Below are 21,704 nucleotides of genomic sequence, written 5' to 3'. Positions count from 1 at the left end.
GAATGCATCACCACACATTTATCTGGATTGAAATCCATCTGCAATTTTCAGCCCATTTCACCGAAAATCGATATCTCTCTGGACCCGAAGACCACCTTCCAAACTATCTGGCTCTGTGAGGCAGCGGCTCTGCTAGCTGTGCCACTGTGCCGCCCTCAGGAGTTTTCCATTGACAGGCCCATTGTCAAACATTCCCAGCAGTGCAGTCCAGCTGCGATGGCAGGAACAGAGACAGGGCGACCTGGAAGGAGGGAATGGCCCTTGCTCCCAAGAGCCAGCTCTCCGCCCGCTGCAGCAGCTGAATGGTGACGGGCCCGTGGACAGCTCAACAGTGAACCAGTCGTGCAATGGCATTGACCTTGATAATTTTCATATGCAAATGTTGGAATCTGAAACACAATCGGGAGATGCTGGAAACGCTCAGCTGGTCGGTCCTATGGAGGAGTGAGTAGGACATGCTTGGCCGAGGGAGGACTTTGGTGACCAGGAATATCAGGAGAATGAGGGGCGTGGCGGTGGTGGATGGACAGGTGGGGATAACAGGAAATACAGAGAGAGAGGCTGAGTCCACATCCAAGTTGCCTCCCCATGGACTGATGGGATAGAGCTTCTTGAGAAGTCAGAAAGAGCTGTTCAATGTTTTGCAAAACCTACAAAGTACTGTTTCAATTCCAATAGTTACAACGGACAGCAGGATGGAGAGACACGAGAGAGTGTCGATGACCCGAGGGGAGAGATTTTCTCGAACAGCCTAAGCTGGTCGGACACCACGCGCTGCAAATGCGGGTGGAAACATCACTGAGAGGACGAGACGGAATCGTCCAGTGGGAAAAATCTCCACACACTTCCCGGTTCACACGTGGAAAATGGGCAGGGGAGCAGAGTATTGTTGTCGACGCTGGAATATTTAAACTAATCAACACACGTCTCTTCGATGTATGAACCCTCACCCACAGCAGGGTGGGGATTAAAATAGTGCAGGGACAGGGGCTGCTGCAAGTTCTGGACAGTTAAACACAACAGACCCGAAGTATCATTCGCTCAGGTAAGCTCAAGGTAAAGAACAATATTGGCCCATCTCCTTCCCTCCTAGTCAACATTTCACCTTCCCTCTCCAGTACTTCCCAGCTTCTCTTGGTCTAAAAGTGGGATAAATTCCAGCTCCTTCACTGGGACCAAAACAACACAAACACAATAACCATTCGCCCACTGATGTGAAACTGGCTTCAGCTTTTCCAGCTGATACCCGTCCCCATTCTGTTCATCAGAGTTTGATAATGACCACCTTCTGTCTTCATGTGAAGGGCAATCAGAGAAATGCAGCTTGCAGTCTCAGTTCCTCATGCTCAACCGCCGTTTTCGAAAACCCACGCACCTCAAAGTGTGTTCTGGATTTCATGATAACGAACTACTTATGCTTCCCAATGCTGTGCTCAAGTAGCAATAACACAAACAGAGGAGCCCGAGGACTCAGTCAGGCAATGCTGCCCTATACGTGTTCTCAGACTGGTGACTTTTATACAGGTCTTGTGAACGTTTAGACACTCACTGTCAGACGGAGCGCAGGTGTAAGAATGATCCTCAGAAGGGCCCAGGGTCGGTGCAGATACCGATGATACCCTAATGGCTCTCTACCCTGGCTGGTTCCGGCCAGAAAGCAGCGAGAAGCCACGGGTAAAGGGAGGCCCTTATTTCCGAGTGCCGGGATGTCTATAGGGACTGGCTGAGTAGGGCACTCCATCCCACTGAGTGTGCACTCCAATGTGCACTCCACGGTCAGCACCTCCAATTTACTGTCCGTGCATGATCCAGTCCACAATGTGAGCGCGTCATTCCACAATGTCTGTATACAGATTCCACAGTGCGTCTCCACTAGTATACTATGTGTAAACTCGGTTCACTGAGTTTGTACTCCAATTTCATTCATTCAAATGATATTTTGGGACGGATCTGGGTAAGGCCAGAATTTAATGCCCGAGGGGAAGTGCTAGTGAGCCACCTCTTTAATCTGCTGCAGGTCCTATTGGGGAGGGTGTTCCAGGATTTAGAGCCAGTGACGATGAAGTCCAAGTCAGGATGGTTTGCGACTCCGAGGGGAACCTGCAGTTGATGGCGTTCCCCTGCTCCTGCTGTCCACTCCTTCTTGCAGGTGGGAGGTGGGAATTTGGGGATGTTGTTAGAACGACGAGGAAAGACGCTGCAGTGCACTCTGTACGTGGTACACACTGTGGTTAATGTGCACTGGACATGGAGGGAATTAGGGTGTCAAGAAGTAAGTCACTTCCTACAGGATTCGCAGACTCTGAATTGCTGGTGTACTCATATTTATGTGGCTGGATCTTAAAGGTGGTGAACTCAGTAATGGCAATGCCATTGAAAGTCGAGGGTAGATGGTTAGACCCTCTCTTGTTGGAGATGCTCAGTCTGGACATATATGTGATATGAGTGTTACTTGCGACTTATCATTTGTCTAGGTCTGTGTGCTGGCTTGGGCTGCTATTATCCCTGAGGAGTTGTGAATGGGACTGAACATTGTGCAATCATCAGCGAACATCCCAATCTCTGGCCTTATAATGGAAGAAAAGGCATTGATGAAGCAGCTAAATATGCTTAAAAGTATTAAGTGTGCATTGTTTTCCTATTTAGTGTATTCGCATCCCATTGTGTATGTTCTGTTTGGTTTACATTCATATTAACATCATATTCCTAAAGGCATTGTTATAAGGTAATTGATATGGGGAAGAGAAGCAAGTCAGAGACAGACAAGAGGAACTTCAATGCAGGTGGTTCAAAGAGGTAGTCCCGAGGCTGTGGTAGCGAGACAAGGAAGTACCAAGAAAAAGGGGAAAAAAGCTGCAGATGCTGCAAATCTGAAATAAAAGCAGAAAATGCAGGAAACAGCAGATCTGGCAGCATCTGTGGAAAGAAAAAACAGTTAACATTTCAAGTGCAGGACCTTTCGACAGAACTGGGAAACTGAAATGACCCTGAGCTTCCAATTGCCTGCCACTTTAATTCATCACCCCACTCCCACTCTGACCGTTCTGTCTGTGCCCTCCTGTACAACCCCTCATCTGCCATCCTGGTATGTTGCAGCCTTCGGACTCAATATTTAAGTCTCCTTCTGTCTGCGTCAGAACTGGCAATTTCTGCCTATCACCATTTTGGTTCAGTTTTTCTAATTCTATTTGTGTCACCTGGCCTCTGGACACGTCGGAAAGCCTTGCCCTAGTCCTTCTTGGTGGTAGAGGTCATGGGTTTCGGAGCTTCTGCTGTCGATGGCCAGTAACTCCAGTAGGTTTTGTTGATGTTACACACAATGCTTGCAGTGGAGGGAATTACTGTTTGGAATGGAGGATGGGCTACCATTCAAGTTGGTATATTTGTTCTTATGTCGAGCTTTTTGTGTGTGGGAGCTGCAGTCGTCCAGGAACTGGAGAGTGTTCCATAGCGGCCTGTCTTAATGCGAGCATGTGAGTCCCTTCTGAAGGTCACCTGGATACCTGGGCTTTTACTACCAGTGAGTGTCTACACGTCTACAGAGATATGTGTAAAAGCCCCAAGACTTGAGAGCCCGTTCAGGGCAGGGATGTCTGACTGACTCCTTTGGCTCCTCACTTCAAAGGTTTGCCGCTGGAATCCAGCATCAAGAAGCAGATAAAAGAGACCGCAGATGTTGGAATCTGGAGAAAGGAACAATCTACTTGAGGAAGTCAGCAGGTCGGGCAGCATCTGTGGGACGAATTATTCATCTTCAGGCAGGTCACTCTGTCTTTCTGCCTATATGAGAGCCGGCAATTTCTGCCCGTCACCATTTAAGTTCAGTTTTGACGTTTCGGGTCGAGACCCTGAATTAGGACTGACAGTTGTGAGGGGAGATGACCAGAATAAAGAAGAGAAAGGAGTGTCCGGGGTGACTGGTCTAAGAAGACAAGCAGGTAGGGGAGGGATGAATTTGGGAGACAGTGGCAGGTCAATGATAGAGGGAGACAGACAAAGAGAGAACAAGTGAGAGGCAGATGGAGCGAGGTGGGAGGACGGGAGGGTGAAGGTTGGGGACAGCTGCTGGTGGGAGATAAGCAGGAACACAAAGAGCTTCCAGTGCTGGAATCTGATAAGTAAAGGAGGTGAAAAGGGGAACTAGTAGGGGAGAAGTGTACAGCAGATGTAACCAGAACCAGATGGGGGTTGGGAGGGGTCAGTAGATCAATGGGTGAACTATGTGCGTAGTGGGTGGATGGTACCAGGTTGGAGTGGAAGGTGAAGGTGGGTGATGGGGAGGGGCTTAGGGCTGAAGGAGGGGATTGAGAGAAATGGGAGGACGGGAGGAGGACCAGAGTGGAGAGCCGAGGGAGGGAGAAATAATCCATCGGGTGGGGGGGGGGGTTACCTAAAATTGCAAAACTCAATGTTCATGCCATGTCATATATCATATTCCGCCTGGGTGGTCTACAGCCCAATGCCATGAACATCGCAGATGCTGCTCGACCAGTTAAGTTCCTCCAGCAGGTTGTTTGTTGATACAGAAGCAGAAGTGGTTGGTTATCGTGAAATCCAGAACAGACTTGGGAGTTGTGGGTTTCCCAGAGGGGAAAAAACTGCAGTTGAGCGTGAGGAACTGTGTGAAACCAAACTATATATCTAATCTACCCCTTGCATGTTCTTCAGAGACCAGAAGAACATCCAGCTGAGAACATGGATCGAAAGGACGATTATGAAACACCCAGTGAGTTTCACCTCGATGAACAGAATGGAGAGAGATATCAGCGAGAAGCACTGAAGCCAGGTTCACATGGGCTAATGGTTACTGTAGATTTGCAGTTCCATTGAATGAGCTGGAAGTAATTCCACTTTCAGATCATAGAGGCTGGAAGTAAAAATGCTGGGAGAGGGATGGTGATGAGGAAAGGGGAGATGGGCGAATGCTCTCTGTTCCTTGTATATTGGACAGAACTAAGGGAATGATATTTTGGATCCATTGTGTGCAAAACTCTAGAATTTCACTCCCTGTCCAGTTTAGACCTCTCGACTGCTGTGGGTGATGGTTCCTATATTGCAGAGATGTGCGGTAGACAGGTTAGATATTCGATCTTGACACAAGACTCGGTTCCTCTGTGTTCCCCTTCTTCATGTGTAACTCAGGAAAGGTTTGGAGTTCCTTTCACAGTACGATTTCCTCTCGCGCTTTCAATGATACTTTCACTTGCACTTTGCAGAACGTAGTATCCGAGGAAGGCTCTCCCCTCTCGTCATCTACACTCTCCTGGGCCTCGCCATCCTGATGTCCTTTGTGATTCTCGGTACTGCGGTTCATCTGAGTAAGTTTTACGATATTTTGGACTTCGCAACTTATTTTTTTTCTGTGAAACTACAGTGTTGGAAAAACATTGACTCAGTCCTGTATGTATCGGCAGTGGTGAAGGTAGAGCAACGGAGTGGGACCGGATACACAGTAAACCGCACAGTGAATTCTGCCCCATTCATTCTACCGGGGACCTGTACTTGATTGCCTTGTCAGGGTGGGATTGATGCTGCCTGCTACTAACTGGAGAGCAGGGTCTTCAAAGCCCAGCAGGAATTCCGCATTCTTTCCCCGTCAGCCCAGTCCACGCTGCTTCCCCGCCGTGCGCTTGAGACACTTGCCTGGATCAGTCGTGAGCCTGATGAGTCAATGTGACAAATCTACCCCTGACTGGTTGCGCCGCTCGCCGTTCGCCGTTCGCCGCAGTTTAAACCGCAGTTTCATGCGTACTCCCGGGATAAACCTCCCGAGGGGAGGTGGCTTCCACGGTGCGCCCCCGTGCTGCTCTGTCCCTGCAGATCCGCACTCTCTGCGAAACACTAAGACCTCGGATCCCGCAAGAAGATTAAAGCCACGAGAAATTTCTTCTCTCCGCCTGGGTGCCGTAGATTCCTCCGGGGTTGCGGAGCGCCTTGGCTGAGAGTCCGGCTGCATTCGCCAGCGATCATCTGAAGATTGGTCACAATCCGGCTGCTGAAGGTGGCAGTGGCTGATGAGTCTTCAACGGATCCATCCCTGCCAGTTCTCAGCACCGGGCTGGTTGGCTACAGTCTGCATCACACGCCTCTCCAGCTCAGTGCAACCCGGCTCCCCGTCACACCCTGCTCTCATTCCTACCCACCCCTTCCCCCAGCTCCACAAACTCCTCTTCCTCCTTTCCCAAAGGAAAAGCCAGGCTACACAGTACCATCTCTCTGGCAAGACTAGGAACGTCAGTCTGGCCGCAGGCTCCAAACTCATCTCTCGGACAAACTGGGCTCGCTGGAGCGGCTGCCTCGCACACTGCAGCCTTGCTGCTTCACCCATCCGGCACCCTGCCCTGCCTCCTCTTCCCTCCAGCCGTCTCTCTCAACTTCAGGACACATAGCCCTTTTTCCTTGTACATTCACCGAACTGCTAACTCTTCCCCTCAAATTGTTGGTTGTACCCTTTCCCCATGAACTCAACCCCTGTCCAAAACTTTCAAGAATTGGGTGTCAAGAAGGGAGCAAAAGGTGGCAGGGGGCATAGACAGAAAAAGAGCGGGGAGAATGTGGGGGGGGGTGAGGCAGGATGGAGAGAAAGAGAGGAGATTGAGTAAAAGAGGGGGATTGAGGGGAGGGGATGAAGAAAGAAAGAAGGTGAGAGGAAGAAAGCAGGGGGAGAGATTGGAGGAGAAAGAGTGAAAGGAAGAGAAATTGAGTGGGGGAAGAGAGAGAGAAACTGGAGAGGATAAAGGAAGGAGGGAAAATGAAGATTAAAGGAGGGAGGATTACATCTTGCAAGAGCACTACCTGTGCTACTGTGCTACAGACCCTGAATTTCCTCCACCTATCTCAACAGCCCTGTGTTCGGGGAGCTTTGATTGCAGACATTTCTACTGCACCCACCCCCCCAAACACACACACCTATATTATTAGCAGGAACGCTCACCCCTATTCTCCATTTCTTTCATATCTGGGTCTTGGGTCACGGTACTGGGGAGGCATTCAGCATTTTCTCTATCGACTCTGTGTAGCTTAATAAACTGAGGGATTTTTGTCTGTGTAGCTTAATAAACTGAGGGATTTTTGACCCAATTCCCTTTTGATTTTCTCCAATAATTTTTCTGCCACTGAGATGCGTCTCACCAACCTGTATTTACCTCATTTATCCTTGCTGCCTTTCTTAAATAAAGGAGCATTAGCTATCCTCTGGTCTCCTGGTGCCTCCTGTGACTAACAAAGATGCAAAGAACTCCATTAGAGCCACAGCTATTCCTTCCCTTGCTTCCCATAGGATCCTAGGGATTGGCTGTGTACTTCTTGAAGCATTGTAGCCTTTGACCAATTGCTCTCTGTACGTTGCCATCAACATTTCAGTGGAGCACTGGGCAGAACTGGATGCTGTGACTGGGGATAAGCACACAGTAGAAATGCTGTGAGTTCTTTTCAAAACATTTTTTTAGCATAAATAACTGGCTAACCTCCAGTAACTTAGAGAGACACTGAGATCCAGACACAGCAGACATTTGCCTGACAGTGCAGTTGCTTTACTTGATTCAGGGTGGCAGACAATGGGGCAGTGAGGGTGTTGGGGTTTGCCTGTACATTCTGGTGTTGTAGGGCTACTAGGGTACATTTAGAAGCAGAGTTTTGGTGACAGATGACACCTTGGGTAAGCTAATAAGCAGTAAAGTTTACATTAAACTGATGATTATGGGGCCACAAGGATGGGAGCTGTGCATGGAAAGATCAGAATCATCAATAGATTTAGCAGTCTGGGCTTCCTTTACTCTCTATAGAAGAATGAGAGATGATCAACATTGAAATATACAAAATCCTTGTAACCGAAAAGTAAATTTAACTTTCCTGCTGAGCCACTTTTACCATACAGCTCTTGCCCAGGGTCCAGCTTTAAGATGTGACTGACACAGAACTGACATGATGCCTTTTGTCCCTTCGCACTCAATATGACCCTTTCAGTCCAATGATCATTACCCATCCCTGGATCATTTACTCAGTGGCTCCATAACTGTTACTCTTCTTTCCTAAGTGCTCATTGCCTCTCAGTACCATCGAACACCAGTGTTTATGGTCCCAGTCTCTGTAGTCCTTGCCCTAATCCTTCCCAATCCCAATGTAAATGTTCTGTCCTCAAGATTTAAGCTCATAGAATTGGCTAGATCCAGAAGTTAGCAAAGCAGAAGGAGACAGCATGTAGGAAGAACTCGCCAACGAATGGAAGGAGTTGGAAAATCTCTGTGAAAATCTCATTTTTCAGAACAAGATTGATACTACAAGCAGGGCCCACGATCTAAGTGTTTTTCCTTTTTCAGTTACAGGAAATTCTGAGGAAGTAAGTGTCTCACTCGCTAAACTTAAGGCTGAACTTGCAGAGCTGACTAAGAGTAAGTTCAATAATTACCAGGGAGACCTTTCATCCCCAGTTATTCATCTTGGAAACTTTCTGATTGGTGACACTGGGATGGGGGGGGGAATTGCTGATCTTGCATCACTGCTTATCCCGGGCAATAGCTATGACAAAGCGTTTCTCTCCTCTACTCCCAACTCATAGGAGGAGGGAGGAATTCCCCAGGGATCCCAGCTGCCATGGGAGGGGTGTGATAGGACGAAGGGGAGAGGCAGAGCTCCTATGCTGGTCCAGCTGCAGCAACTTGGGCACTGATTCAATTTGTATTCGCACAATCAACAAGCTATTGCCAACAGTAATAGGAAGACATGGGTTCTAATCCAAGACATTGCAGACTTGTACTGGTTTAAATTTCATTTCTGTTTTGGCCCCCTACTTTCAGGGTAATAGATGAGCTCATGCTGGGGTGTATAATGTGTCCGTTTGCTTTGTTGTTCCAGGATGATGGAGCTACTGCTACACATTCTAGCAACAGGGTTTTAGGGCAACAGAGGGCACAGTCTGGGTCCAACTGTGCAGTGACCCTGGGAGCTACACTGCTCTCTCTTGGGTCATTTTTGTCATACCCTTGGCCTTTACATTGTTCAGATAGAATAGTGGGATGATCGGTCACACATTCCATTGGATAAACCAGACTTCATAGAGGTTCCATTTAGCTGAGAGTTATGGGGCTTCGAGGATGGGAGTCCCATCTGAAAACATTGGAATAATCAACAGAGAAGGTGCCAACACTTGAGGGAATCAGCAGCGGGAGTGGTGGTGGGGGTGGAGGTGTCGGTGCTGAATCCGTCAGTCATCGTAGTGGAGGGAAACCTGAGAAAGGAATATAAATCTTATCTTCTGAGCCTCTTTTTAGGAGGCACCTTTTGCTGAAGATCTGATTCTTGGTCTGGTTCAGGTTCCAGCTCTAGGTTTTTCCTGGATCCGGCCCTGTGAATTGCCTGAAGGGGACTGAAAGTGTTCCCCTCCCTCCCCAGGACTGGCATTGATGTTGCCAGTCCAGTGATCATTAACAGTCCTCAAGCACTCAGGCAGTATTTCCCTGGCTGATCTTTCTCTCTCCTGAGTGTTTACTGCCTCTCTGCATTCCAAGGAACCTTGCTGTTTGCTGCCCCCAACCTGTGTGGCTCTCTGGTTCCCTCCCCACAACTATTGCAGGTGTTTCCTTGATCTGATTCTCTTGTGAGAATCAATCCTGCACTTACTTCCAATAGCCACTTTTACCAGTTCTGCTTGTTCTGAGAGAACAAAAGCCTGCAACTGAATGGCACTTGCACATTTTACAAGTAAGGAAATATGACTTCAACTATAGCCACTTCAGTTGTGAAGAAAATGGAGCAGAAAGTGGACACTAATCTCACTAACAAGCAGGAATTAATGAATGGACTTTTTGTGGGCAATGTCAGATGTGGGATGTATCTCACGTAGAACACCATTCTTATTCAACATAGTGGCAAGTAGGTCTTCCAAAGGGAGCAGGTAAAGCCTCAGTTTAACTGATCAGCTAAAAGGCAACACCTTTGATTATGCAGCTCTCTTGGTACTGCACAGAGAACCAGACTAGATTTTGTGCACATCTCTGGAGTGGCCTTGGACACAACGATCTCGAGAGTTAGAGACAGGAATGTTGCCATCAGAGCCATGTGGAAGTCTCAGCTGTGTCGTGTCTTTAATCAGTCCAATGCCTTTAACATTGTGAGGTCTATAGGAGTCTATAGGAGAATTGCACACCTTTCTATCATGAGGTCCCTTTAAGAATGTACAATAGGTGAGGGACATCATGGTATACTGTATGTTGTATGTGTGAGATAACATATAACATATTCCACATGCAAAACCTGGATGAGCAAAGAGAATTGTGAGGGTCTGTGGTGCCCCATCTCTTTCAAACTTTTATTTAAACATCTTCACAGATCTATCCCATGGACGGCCTTTCAATCAATGGAGACGCTTCAATCATAAACTTTATTACTTCTCATCAAGTAGACACAGTTGGAATGAATCCATGAAGTTCTGTGCCTCAATGAAGTCCCAACTTGTGGTCATTAACAGTAATCCAGAGCAGGTAGAATCCATTTGTTCATTACATTCCCTTATATTTATGTCTATTAGGACACATTGTTGTTTGCAGTTGTTCATAAGGGGCAGAATTAATGAACACTACACTGATGATATTATAATGAAGAACTATTATTCCATACAAAAGAAACCAGCAATTAATGGAGCAACTGAAAGTGCCAGCAGGAGAAACTGTCACCATTTGCTGGGTTAATGCTGCCCTCTGAGGTTACAGCCATGTGCTGCTGGACAAGGATAATCCTACATGAGATTAAAAAAAGAAAATGCTGGAAATATTCAGCAGATCAGGCCACATCACTGAGAAAAGAAATAGAGTTAACTCTGAAAGAGGGTTTTCAACTGTGTTTCTCTTCCCACAGATGCAACCTGACCTGACTTATTTCCAGTATATACTGTTTTTATTTTAGATTTCCAGAGTCAGCAGTTATTTTTTTATTTCCAGTCGTACACAAGTGCAATTGTTGAATGCCTGCAATTTGGGGAAACCTGCAATGTAGCAAAGGTCCCCTCCACCCCAGGCACAGTGGATGCAGTGGGTAGCAATTGCAAAATGCACTGCATTTACTCACCTAGGCTATCATGGCAGCACTATCCAAATCTGCAACCTTTACTGTGGTGAAGGACCAGGGTAGCAGGTACACAGAAACACCACCATCTGAAGGTTCTCTTCCAAGTTGCACAACGTTCTAACTTAGAAATATATCGCTGGCTCTCTGTTTTTGCTGAAACTCCCTCCCCGACATGATGGTGGGAGTACCTTCACCAGAAGGACTGCAGTGGTGCAGGAAAGAAGCTCACTACCACTTTTGCAAAGGCATTAAATGGTGAGTCGTCAGTTCGGGCCTTGCCAAGGATGCCCAGGTACCAAAAAAATCAATAAAAAGAAAAAATTCTCAAGGAGCAGATGCAAGGCAGCCACATGAAGTGGCTGGACGGAAGGAATTGGTCACTTCAGGATTTGTGATTCATTGGGTGGGGGCACTCCTGAGGTATTGTAGACTGGGAACAGTGTGTGTTAATTGCAGGTCATCTTTATGTCAATGGAAAACCAGATCTGCCATGGTGTAATAAATAAATCCTTGTATGTAATTCAGAACTGGGCCAATGGCTGCTGGACAAACAAGCTTTAGTTTTGCCACTAACACAGGGAAATCTGTTCACATGGAACATTGTTATTTACCCAACAGGAATTTATACAGCGGAATATAAAATGTGGGCATTGGATTGGACTCCATGACACTGTTGTAGAAGGGGTGTGGCGCTGGGTGGACGGCACGGATTATGCTACAGGTTTCAAGTGAGTGTTGTTTTACATCCCACTTTCATCTGCAGTTCTTCTGATTTCTGTGGTTATCCTGCTTTATTTCAGAGTCTTCTGCAGTCGGTCTGACGTTGCCATGTGCCAGTGGCCCTCAGCTTCACACACCTCCTCCTTCCTTTCCTGGATACATCTGCTTTGCATCCGTTCCAGTTCATGCTCAAATATTTCTCAGTGTTGGTGTAAAGACAGTGATATTGCTCTATCCACCTATCAGAATCTGGAGTTAAAACCAAAGCAGGCGTTTTCAGCCACACAGATTGTACAATAAATGACTGAGATCCCTATCTCCAGGCTGAGCTGCAGTAATATATCTATATAGGTCCCTGTTGAACTGAGAAGACCCAGAGTAATTTTAACGTTTACATGAGTGGAGAGGGAACAAAAGCTTCTGGGGACACAAAGCAGACAGCTGCATAAACCCCGAGAAAGACTGAGAAAGACTTGTATCGATACAACCAAAGCAATGTACCACAGATATTGGAAATTTGAAATAGAAACAGAAATACTCAGCAGGTCAGGCAACCTCTGTGGAGAGAGAAACAGAGCCTAGGAAGGTGAGTTTACTGAAGCAGGAAGACAGGTGGAAGATAAAATTGGAGAAATGTGAGCTGATATACTCGAGGTGCAAGAACAAGGGATAGGAATTTAGTGGTGGGTACTATGGGGTGCAGATGTTTACACAGTCCTGGGGTCCAAGTCACAGAGGGTGAAATTCCAGTGGTTGGGAGAGGTTCTCCCAACCATTTGTTACAGCATCAACAGAATCCCCATAAAACAGCTGAATGTTAGGTGATTCCTCTGTGGAATTCCCTGAAAAGGCAAATGCAGGTGGATCAAACTTCAAACATGCAGTTCACATTGTGCTGGATAAATGGGGGCTTAATGGCTTTGTGCACAGCTGTTGACCTGACTCTCCTTTCTCAGCCAACTGTCTATTCATTTTGTTCCATTTATCTCTCTCTTCCTTCAGGAACTGGGCAGCTTATCAACCCAGTAATATGGGTTTGGGACTTGGTACGGACTGTGCTTTAGTCACTGGAACTGGAGGGTGGTACGCTTGGCACTGCGATTCTTGGCATTATCCCCTCTGTGAAAAACCAGAAGATTGATGCAGCTCTTCAATTTACAGTTGCTGCACATTGGGAAGTGAATCTATTTTTAAATGTTCCACGCACATACATTGGTAAGCAGCCTTAAACTGGGATTGGTGGGGTGGGTGTGTGGCCAAAGCTCTCCCTCCCTCCCTCCCTCTCCCCACAGCAACTGTCCTAAACCCACAGCTCACATGCAGTTTTGTTCCTTTATCCTAACCCAGAGTGCAAAGACCCACATGGGGGAACGTTCTCATTGTTCCTCACTGCGGGGACCCAGATCCAATTTTCCAGAATGTTGCAAAGTGCCAGTGCAGTATGTATTCACCAGTGCATCCACTCTGGGTGTCTCAAACCTGCTGTGCCTTTTGCAAGCAGTGATATGTGTGTCGCTCTCCTGTGAGGGGTGGAATGCCTCCACTGAAATCAATTCAATCACTGGCTCTACCATGGCAGAAGAATTGGAAGCAAATAATCTTTTTTATACAATATGTTGCGATCCAGATAAACTGGCTGAATGAGCGGTGGAAGTAATTTCAAAAATAACATGCAAAGAAGGTTTGGAGTAACATCTGAAGTAAAAAAAATAGAGAGGGGAGCAGGGGGGCGCATTAAACAGAAAGGGTCAGTGATGAGCTGACAGAGGCACAAAGGGCCAAACAACGTCCTCCGAGTTGCTTCATTCTCTGGCTCTTTCACACCTGACCTGAGACACAGAAGCTTCTTGCCTGCCTCCACCTTTGCTCTCACTCCATCCCTTTCTCCTTCCACTTTCCACGTTTTGTTCTCACTTCATCTTCTCATTTACTCGACCTGCACTTGAACAAATGCTGAAGACACACAGGGAAATAATTGCCCTAACCCTCAATGCCTGCAGGACTATTGCTGTCACTTATACTCCCTGCTGTACATCTGTTAATGGAACTGAATATCAGGAGGTGAATACAACTGACAGATGATTCTCTCCCCTGTCAAACGCTGACAACCCCGTTGAAGAAATAATTTATACTGAGCACTGGGCAATGCTTTGGCCATCCTGAATCTCATGGCATTTGTAATTGTCCAATCAAGAATGCAACAAATCTCCTACAGGTTGCCTGTGCCCTGAATGTGAACCGTTGTTCTGGTATGGAGGTGACTACTTGGAACCTGAGATACCTATATTTAATGACTGGGCCTGTAACTGCAGAATTGTGATCCAGGGTTTGCTGTTTTATAAACTGATGAAATCTGCTATTTGCTTTTGTTTTGTTTCTGCTGACCTAATTCTCAATAAACTAGATTTGTATTTCAGAGACTTGCAGTCTTGGTGTGTTCCTTGTCTGTAGTTGGTGGGATCAGGTGGGAGAAATGGGATTCTGCTGATGCTAGTATCTATTTCAATGGTCCACTGCCTATACTGAGACCGAGCATTCTGGAATCATTATGCGGCAGGTCAGACTGGAGGGTCACCCAGAAACTCTCTCACATTTCACTACCTTTCTGAAGTGGGCTTTACTAGAGCAGGTTGAGAATTGGATTTACAAATCCATTAAAACATAATGGATACATACAAATATACAGTATACATCAAAAGAGGTACACAATAAGGCAGTACAATGGCTCATATCACAGTGCTACTGCCCTACAACTCCAGACACCTGAGTTCAATTCTGACATCCACTGCTGTCTGTGTGGAGTTTGCCTGTTCTCCCTATGACAACGGGTTCTCAAGGTGTTCTGGTTTCTCCCACATCCCAAAGATGTGCAGGTTGGTAGGTTAATTGCCTGCTGTAAATTGTCCCTGTTGTGTAGGTGAGTGGTAGAATATTAGTGGGGAGGGGGGATTGATGGGAATGTGGGGTATTAGTGCAGAATTGATGTAAATGGATGGTTGATAGGCAGTGCAGGCTCCATGGTCCAAAGAACTCTTTCTGTGCAGTATGACTCTATAACTCTAAGCCTTGCAGGTACTGTTACAGACTGTTCTGGTCAGTTATGTTGCTACAATGCATGCACACCACATGAACTCTCATGTCCAAAACTACCACAACACATTCCATGCACTACATTTACACTTCATTGTTCTCACTTATTTTACAAAGCAAGGTTTTGTTATATACCCTTCTTACACTTTCAGTAGTGAAGGCCAAGTAACATAATACATTCCACACAATTACTGTAGTGAATTGATCTGTACGAACAGTACGCAAAAAAGTTTTTCACTGTACCTTAGTACAAGTAACAATAATAAACCAATTCCAATTCCAACTTATAACTGACTTTCTCTTTTAAATGGATAATAATATAAATCTAGTCTAGTTACTGGATTGCTGAGTCTTTCTGATCTCCCTATAAATTACTAATTTTTGGACATTAGATTTCTGAATTTCAACACAAAGAAAGTTCTGTTTCTTTATCTGAATTCCTTGGATTTGGTCCTTCCCTTCCGAAGACTGCCTGGATCCAGCTGTGATACAACTTCATGATCAAGAAGTACAGCAACCACATTTGGTTAATCTGCAGCAGAGATCATTTGATCCATGTGAGTAATTTGGATTCTGTCATCAATTTCAGTCAAATATGTCTTAGTTCCAGAAACCACTACTATGGTTCTCACCTCCCACATGTGAGCTCAACTTCCTGGCAGGTGTAGGGGTAGAGCAGGAGAGGGTAGCAAGAGGCTAAGAACCAACAAGCATCAATTCTGCTTGAAATTGTTTTCCTTCTGTTTAATTCCATTGTGAGGTTCCCAACTCATCTGTTCAACCCCAGAAGCCAAATTTAATTGAGGAAAGTTCAAGCATATTCTCAATCTCTTCATCAGATATTTGCATGTGTACACCCAACTGCATCCTATCATGGTGTATAGAGTTGTTTTCTATTTCAGCGAGGAAATTCCCTTGTGACATCTCAGTCTCAATTTCCAATATTCCTACAGCACTTGCTTCTTAGGGTTTCCCTAACTAATCTGATGGATCTTTCAGCTGCTCCATTTGAAGCTGGATGGTATGAAGAATAGCCATTGTTACAAGTGATCCCTTCAGGTAAGCCAAGACATGTACATGCAGATCTCACCTATAGTACATTCAGTAGTAGTTCATGAACCCATGTTTTCACTTCCATCCACTTTGTGTGGTTATCCATCACTTCCAGGAAATTAGCAGTATCTGTTCCACAATAGTTTACATGTGCTAACTGAAGAGGTCCAGTGGGCCATCATGACCACAAAGACATTTTTGGTGGCTTGTTCCTATGATTTTGGAATATATTGCATTCGCCTACAAATGATTCAAACCAGGATAGTAAACAAAGCTTCTTTCGATTTCTTTCTCATCAAGTATTCCTGTATGTTCAGTATGGAATTTCTGCAACATATTTTTATAAAGAAGCAGCTACCATCATCCTATGACCCAATCATGTAGACTGATCACATGATGACTCATTGTGCAAGGGTTACAGCTCCCTGACTGTACACTGATCAAATTCTGTCCGTTCTTTCATTTATCCTTTCCAACGCCGACTTTCTCTGGATCTCATCTGTGATTTCACACACAGTTACTAGAAAGTCCACTTTAAACTGCAGGTCACATTTTCATTTTCCACATCAGATTCTCATTTGCTAGCAATGACAAAACATCCATAGAAGTATTCTGATTGGAAGTCCTGTATTTGATTGTATGGCTGTATGGCAATAGAAGGAGTGTCCATCATTTCATCCTTGATACCACTATAGTCGGCATCACTGATTTGGGTTCTAAAATCACCAGTGGAGGCTTTTGGTTGGGTAAAGCATCTATCTAGTTAAGACTGATGATAGTTCTCGATTCCAGACATTTTTCCAAGTCCTTTTTTTTCAATTTGTGCATAATTACACTCACTCGTTATGAGAGTGCCAGGAGCAGAATCAATGAACTGTTCTCACCCATCATGCAACACACATTCGATTGCTGCACTTTCATCATACCTACACTGCAGTACATGCCAAATCCAACTCTCATGTTGTATCACAATCAAGAAGAACTTCACTTGCTAAATTTTTCTTGGGCGCTTAGTTGTTCCTTGCTCCACATCCATTTCACATCTTCACATTTCACATAGAACCATAGAACAGTACAGCACAATACAGGCCCTTCGGCCCACCATGTTGTGCTGACCTTTAAACCACGCTTAAGACTACCTAACCCTTTCCTCCCACATAACCCCCCAATTTTAAATTCCTCCATATGTTTATCTAACAATCTCTTGAACTTGACCAATGTACCTGCCTCCACAACTACCCCAGGCAGTGCATTCCATGCACCAACCACTCCCTGGGTGAAAAACCTCCCTCTGATATCTCCCTTGATCTTCCCACCCACTACCTTAAAGCCATGCCCTCTTTTGTTGAGCATTGGTGCCCTGGGAAAGAGGCGCTGGCTGTCCACTCTATCTATTCCTCTGAATATTTTGTACACCTCTATCATGTCTCCCCTCATCCTCCTTCTCTCTAAAGAGTAAAGCCTTAGCTCCCTTAGTCTCTCCTCATAATCCATACTCTCCAAATCCACATCATTTTCAACAAGGGACATCATTTTATGAAGGAATCCCACATAATACTGCACCACCCTTGAGAAAAACCATAGTTTTTTTTTCCAGGCTGGGGATTGGCCTCTGCTTTTTCCTTCACTGTTTACAGAACAGGGGTGTCAACCTTCAAACCAAAGCACACCACTTATCATTGTAAAATGAAGCATTTGATTTGTTTCAACTTGGAAGAAACACAAATCGTTGTTAAATGATGGGAGATTGAGAAGTGCTAATTGTTCAGAGGGTCCAGAGGTCCTTTTGTACGAATCACTGAAACATGCGCATTCAGCAATCACTTAAGAAGAAGCCATAAACAGTCCTTCCAGGTGAGGCAGTCCTTTATGTGTGAATGCATCAGTGTTACTTATTGTATCCAGTGTTCCCGGTGCAGCCTCCTCTACATCGGCGAGACCCGACACAGATTGGGGGACCACTTCATCGAACACCTTCGCTCTGTCCACCATGCCAGTCAGGATATCCAGGGGAGCAGTTTACCGGAAGTTGGAGAATTCAATGTTCATGCTGCCAGGGGTGGTAGTGAGAGCAGATAGGACAATGGTGTACAAGAGGCTTTTAGATAAGCACATGATTATGCAGTGAAGGGAGGGATATGGATCACGTACAGGCAGGAGGGATTAGTTTAATCTGGCATCATGCTCAACACAGACATCGTGGGCTGGAGGACCTGTTCCTGTGCTGTACTGTTCTATGTTCCTCGTACTCCTCAAAGGACTTGCTTCATCCCAGCTGCCTAAACTTGACATATGCTTCCTGGCCAGAGCCTCAATCTCCCTGGTCAATCAGGGTTTCCTAATCCTGCCAGCCTCATCCTTCTCACAAACAGAAACATGCTGGCCCTGAAATATTCCTATCTTACTTTTAAAAGCCTCCCACTTACCAGGTATCCTTTGACTGCTAACAGTCTTTTGAAACTTTTGAAACTTCCTGTCTAATCCCATCGAAATTAGCCTTGCCCCAATTTGAGGATCAGTCCTTTTTTTAATATAACTATCTTTAAATTAAAAGAATTATGGTAACTGGTCCCTAAGTGTTCCCCCACTGATGCATAGTCACTTGCCCCAGCCTCATTTCCTGAGAGGATGTTAAGTGTAGCTCCTTCTTATAGTAGGGACATCAACATATTACTTCAGAAAACTATCCAAGACACACAAAAAATTCTGCCCCATTTAATCCCTTAGCACTAAACCAGTCCCAGTCAATATTAGGGAAATTGATATCACTTACTATCACATCCCTATTTTTTTTCAATCTTTTTATTGAATTTCAAGTTAATTCAAATTAATTTACATAACATTAATGATTATACATGTGATACAAAGAGATCAGGATAACAATAATAACGGTTAATCTTTATACACACAAGGAGTAAAATATGTAATCTAGACCTCCCACATTCTTGCTAAGTGTACATGACGGGAAACAAAATAATTGAAAAGAAATTTAATTATATAAAGAGAAAACCCCCAGATCAAAAAAAATTATAACATTAAACAAAAGCAAACCAAAAACTTCAAGGAAAAATAACTGCACTGATAATTCTTCCATTAAAAAAAAACACATTCTTATGTCTTCAGCTCCGCTCCTCTATATTCAAAGGTTATTGAGGGGGATTCAAAAAAGGTCTGCTCATATCATATGGAAATATTGAATAAGTGGACTCCAAACCTCCTCAAATGTAAGCGAAGGATCAACAGTACCACTCCTAAATTTTTCTAAGTTATGTTATAGTTTGAGAAAACCATTGAAATGTAGTGGGGGTATAGGGTCCTTCCACTTAAATAGAATGGATCTCTTGGCCATTAATGTAACAAAAGCAATCATATGACAAGCAGAAGTGGATAAAAGGCCAGAATCCATCATTGGTAACCCAAAAATTGCAGTAATAGGATAGGGTTGTAAGTCAATATTCAATACAGTTGAAATAATATTAAAAATGTCTTTCCAATATTTTTCCAAAAGAGGACAAGACCAAAATATATGTGTCAGGGAAGCCACCTCCAAATTACATCTGTCACATATAGGATTTATATGGTGATAAAAACGAGCTAACTTGTCCTTCGACATATGGGTCCTGTGGACCACCTTGAACTGTATCAAAGAGTGTCTAGCACACATTGAAGATGTATTAACTAATTGAAGAATTTTCTTCTATGTCTCTGTATGTAAAAGTATCTGGAGTTCTCTTTCCCATTCATTTTTAATTGTATCAAGTGTCTCTAGACATATTTTCATAATCAGATCATAAATTATTGCTATCAAGCCCTTCTGATGAGGATTAAAACTTAAGATTTTCCCCGTAATGTCAGTTTTATATAGTATTGGAAAAGAAGGTAAAGTGACTTTTAAAAAGTTTCTAATCTGTAAATATTGAAAAAAATGTGATCTAGGCAAATTATATTTATTAGACAATTGTTCAAAAGACATGAAACAGTTATCAATAAATAAATCACGAAAACATGTTATTCTTTTCATTTTCCATAAAGAAAAAGCTAAGTCAATTCTAGATGGTTGAAAAAAAGGTTAGATTGAATAGGACTTGATAAAATGAATTTATTCAATCCAAAAAATTTACGAAATGGAAACCATATTCGTATTGTATATTTAACTATTGGGTTAATAGTTTGTTTACTCAATTTAATAAGTGCAAAAAGGAATGAGCCTCCTAAAATAGAAGCTAATGAAAATCCTTGCACTGATTCATACTTAAGATACACCCATCGAGGACATTGAATTACATCTAAATCTTGTGCCCAGAAAGTTAAGTATCTAATATTAATTGCCCAATAATAAAATCTAAAGTTAGGCAAAGCCATACCACCATCCTTTTTTAATTTTTGGATTTCTATTCTGCCATATATATGAAAGAATTTTAGAATCAATAGAATCAAAAAAGGATTTCGAAATGAAAGTTGGAACCACCTGAAATAAATACAAAAATTTTGGTAAAATATTCATCCTAATTGCATTAATTCAACCAATCAATGTTAGAGACAGTGGGAACCATTTAGTAAACAATTGTTTAATATGATCAGTTAAAGGTAAAAAGTTAACTTTGAATAAGTCCTTATGCTTCTTGGTAATTTTAACAACCAGGTACGTAACATAATCAGTCACTTATCTAAATGGTAATTGCCTATAAATTAGGACTTGCATATTTAATGGGAAAAATCCACTCTTATTAAGATTTAATCTGTAACCAAAGAAAACACTAAACTGAGCAAGCAATGATAGTGCTGCAGGGATAGATTTCTCTGGGTTGGAGATATAGAGTAGCAGGTCATCTGCATATAGTGATATCTTACGGATCCCCTTTTCACGAGTAACACCAAATATGTTAGAAGAGTCCTGAAGGGCAATTGCCAAGGGTTCCAAGGCAATGTCAAATAGTAAAGGACTCAAAGGGCAACCCTGCCTAGTGCCTCGAGAAAGCCTAAAAAAGTGGGATCTCTGATTATTAGTAAGTATTGAAGCCATAGGTGTATGATAAATCAATTTAATTGCAGATATAAAATTTGGACTAAAATTAATTTTCTCAAGTGTGTTAAATAAATATTCCCATTCAACTCTATCAAATGCCTTCTCGGCATCTAGCAAGATAACACATTCTGGGATTGTAGATGAAGGGGTATATACAATATTCATTAGCCTCCTAATATTAAAATGCAAATAACGATTCTTAATAAATCCTGTCTGGTCATCAGAAATAATTTGTGGGAGTACCTTTTCCAGTCTAGAAGCCAATATTTTGGAAAAAATTTTGGAACCCACATTCAATAAAGAAATAGGTCTGTAAGATGCACATTCACTAGGATCTTTATCCTTTTTCAAAATTAAAGAGACCGCCGCTTCATAAAAAGATTGTGGTAATTTACCTACTAATAGGACATCTTTAAAAATTTCACCTAACCAGGCAGAGAGAAGATCAGAAAAGTGTTTAAAAAATTCGACTATATACCCATCAGGACCAGGTGTTTTACCCAAATTCATTGAAAAAATTGCTTTCTTTATTTCTTCCTCCAAAATGGGTGCATCTAATATTGAATGTTCATTGAGAGATAATTTCAGAGTCTTCAAACTCCTTAAAAATTCATGCATTAATGTAGGGTCCTCAGAAAGTTCTGATTGATATAAAGAAGAATAAAATTCTTGAAAAGATTTATTAATTTGATCATGGTCCACCATGTGATTACCATCTCGTTTATGAACTTTAATAATCTTACGTTTAGTTGAA

At 43.6% G+C, this 21,704-nt stretch overlaps 1 protein-coding gene across 2 annotated transcripts; it reads left to right on the top strand.

The window, feature by feature from the left end:
* The first annotated feature begins 4,674 nt into the window (after positions 1 to 4,674).
* On the top strand, positions 4,675 to 14,199 carry LOC127585036 (hepatic lectin-like). Of its 2 annotated transcripts, none has more exons than XM_052042163.1 (6): positions 4,675 to 4,726; positions 5,217 to 5,318; positions 8,319 to 8,390; positions 10,327 to 10,478; positions 11,680 to 11,789; positions 12,784 to 14,199. In XM_052042163.1, the coding sequence occupies exons 1-6, from the start codon at positions 4,696 to 4,698 to the stop codon at positions 12,920 to 12,922; spliced, it is 606 nt and encodes a 201-aa protein (XP_051898123.1). In that variant the 5' UTR covers positions 4,675 to 4,695; the 3' UTR covers positions 12,923 to 14,199. The 2 variants fall into 2 exon arrangements, with proteins under 2 accessions (XP_051898123.1, XP_051898122.1); XM_052042162.1 differs by having other exon boundaries at positions 4,695 to 4,786.
* Positions 14,200 to 21,704: the final 7,505 nt, after the last annotated feature.

Source organism: Pristis pectinata, chromosome 31 (assembly GCF_009764475.1).
Source record: "Pristis pectinata isolate sPriPec2 chromosome 31, sPriPec2.1.pri, whole genome shotgun sequence".
Taxonomy (NCBI): domain Eukaryota; kingdom Metazoa; phylum Chordata; class Chondrichthyes; order Rhinopristiformes; family Pristidae; genus Pristis; species Pristis pectinata.
The sequence above is the reverse complement of the archived record's forward strand: the minus strand, read 5'-3'. Positions and strand labels throughout refer to the sequence as shown.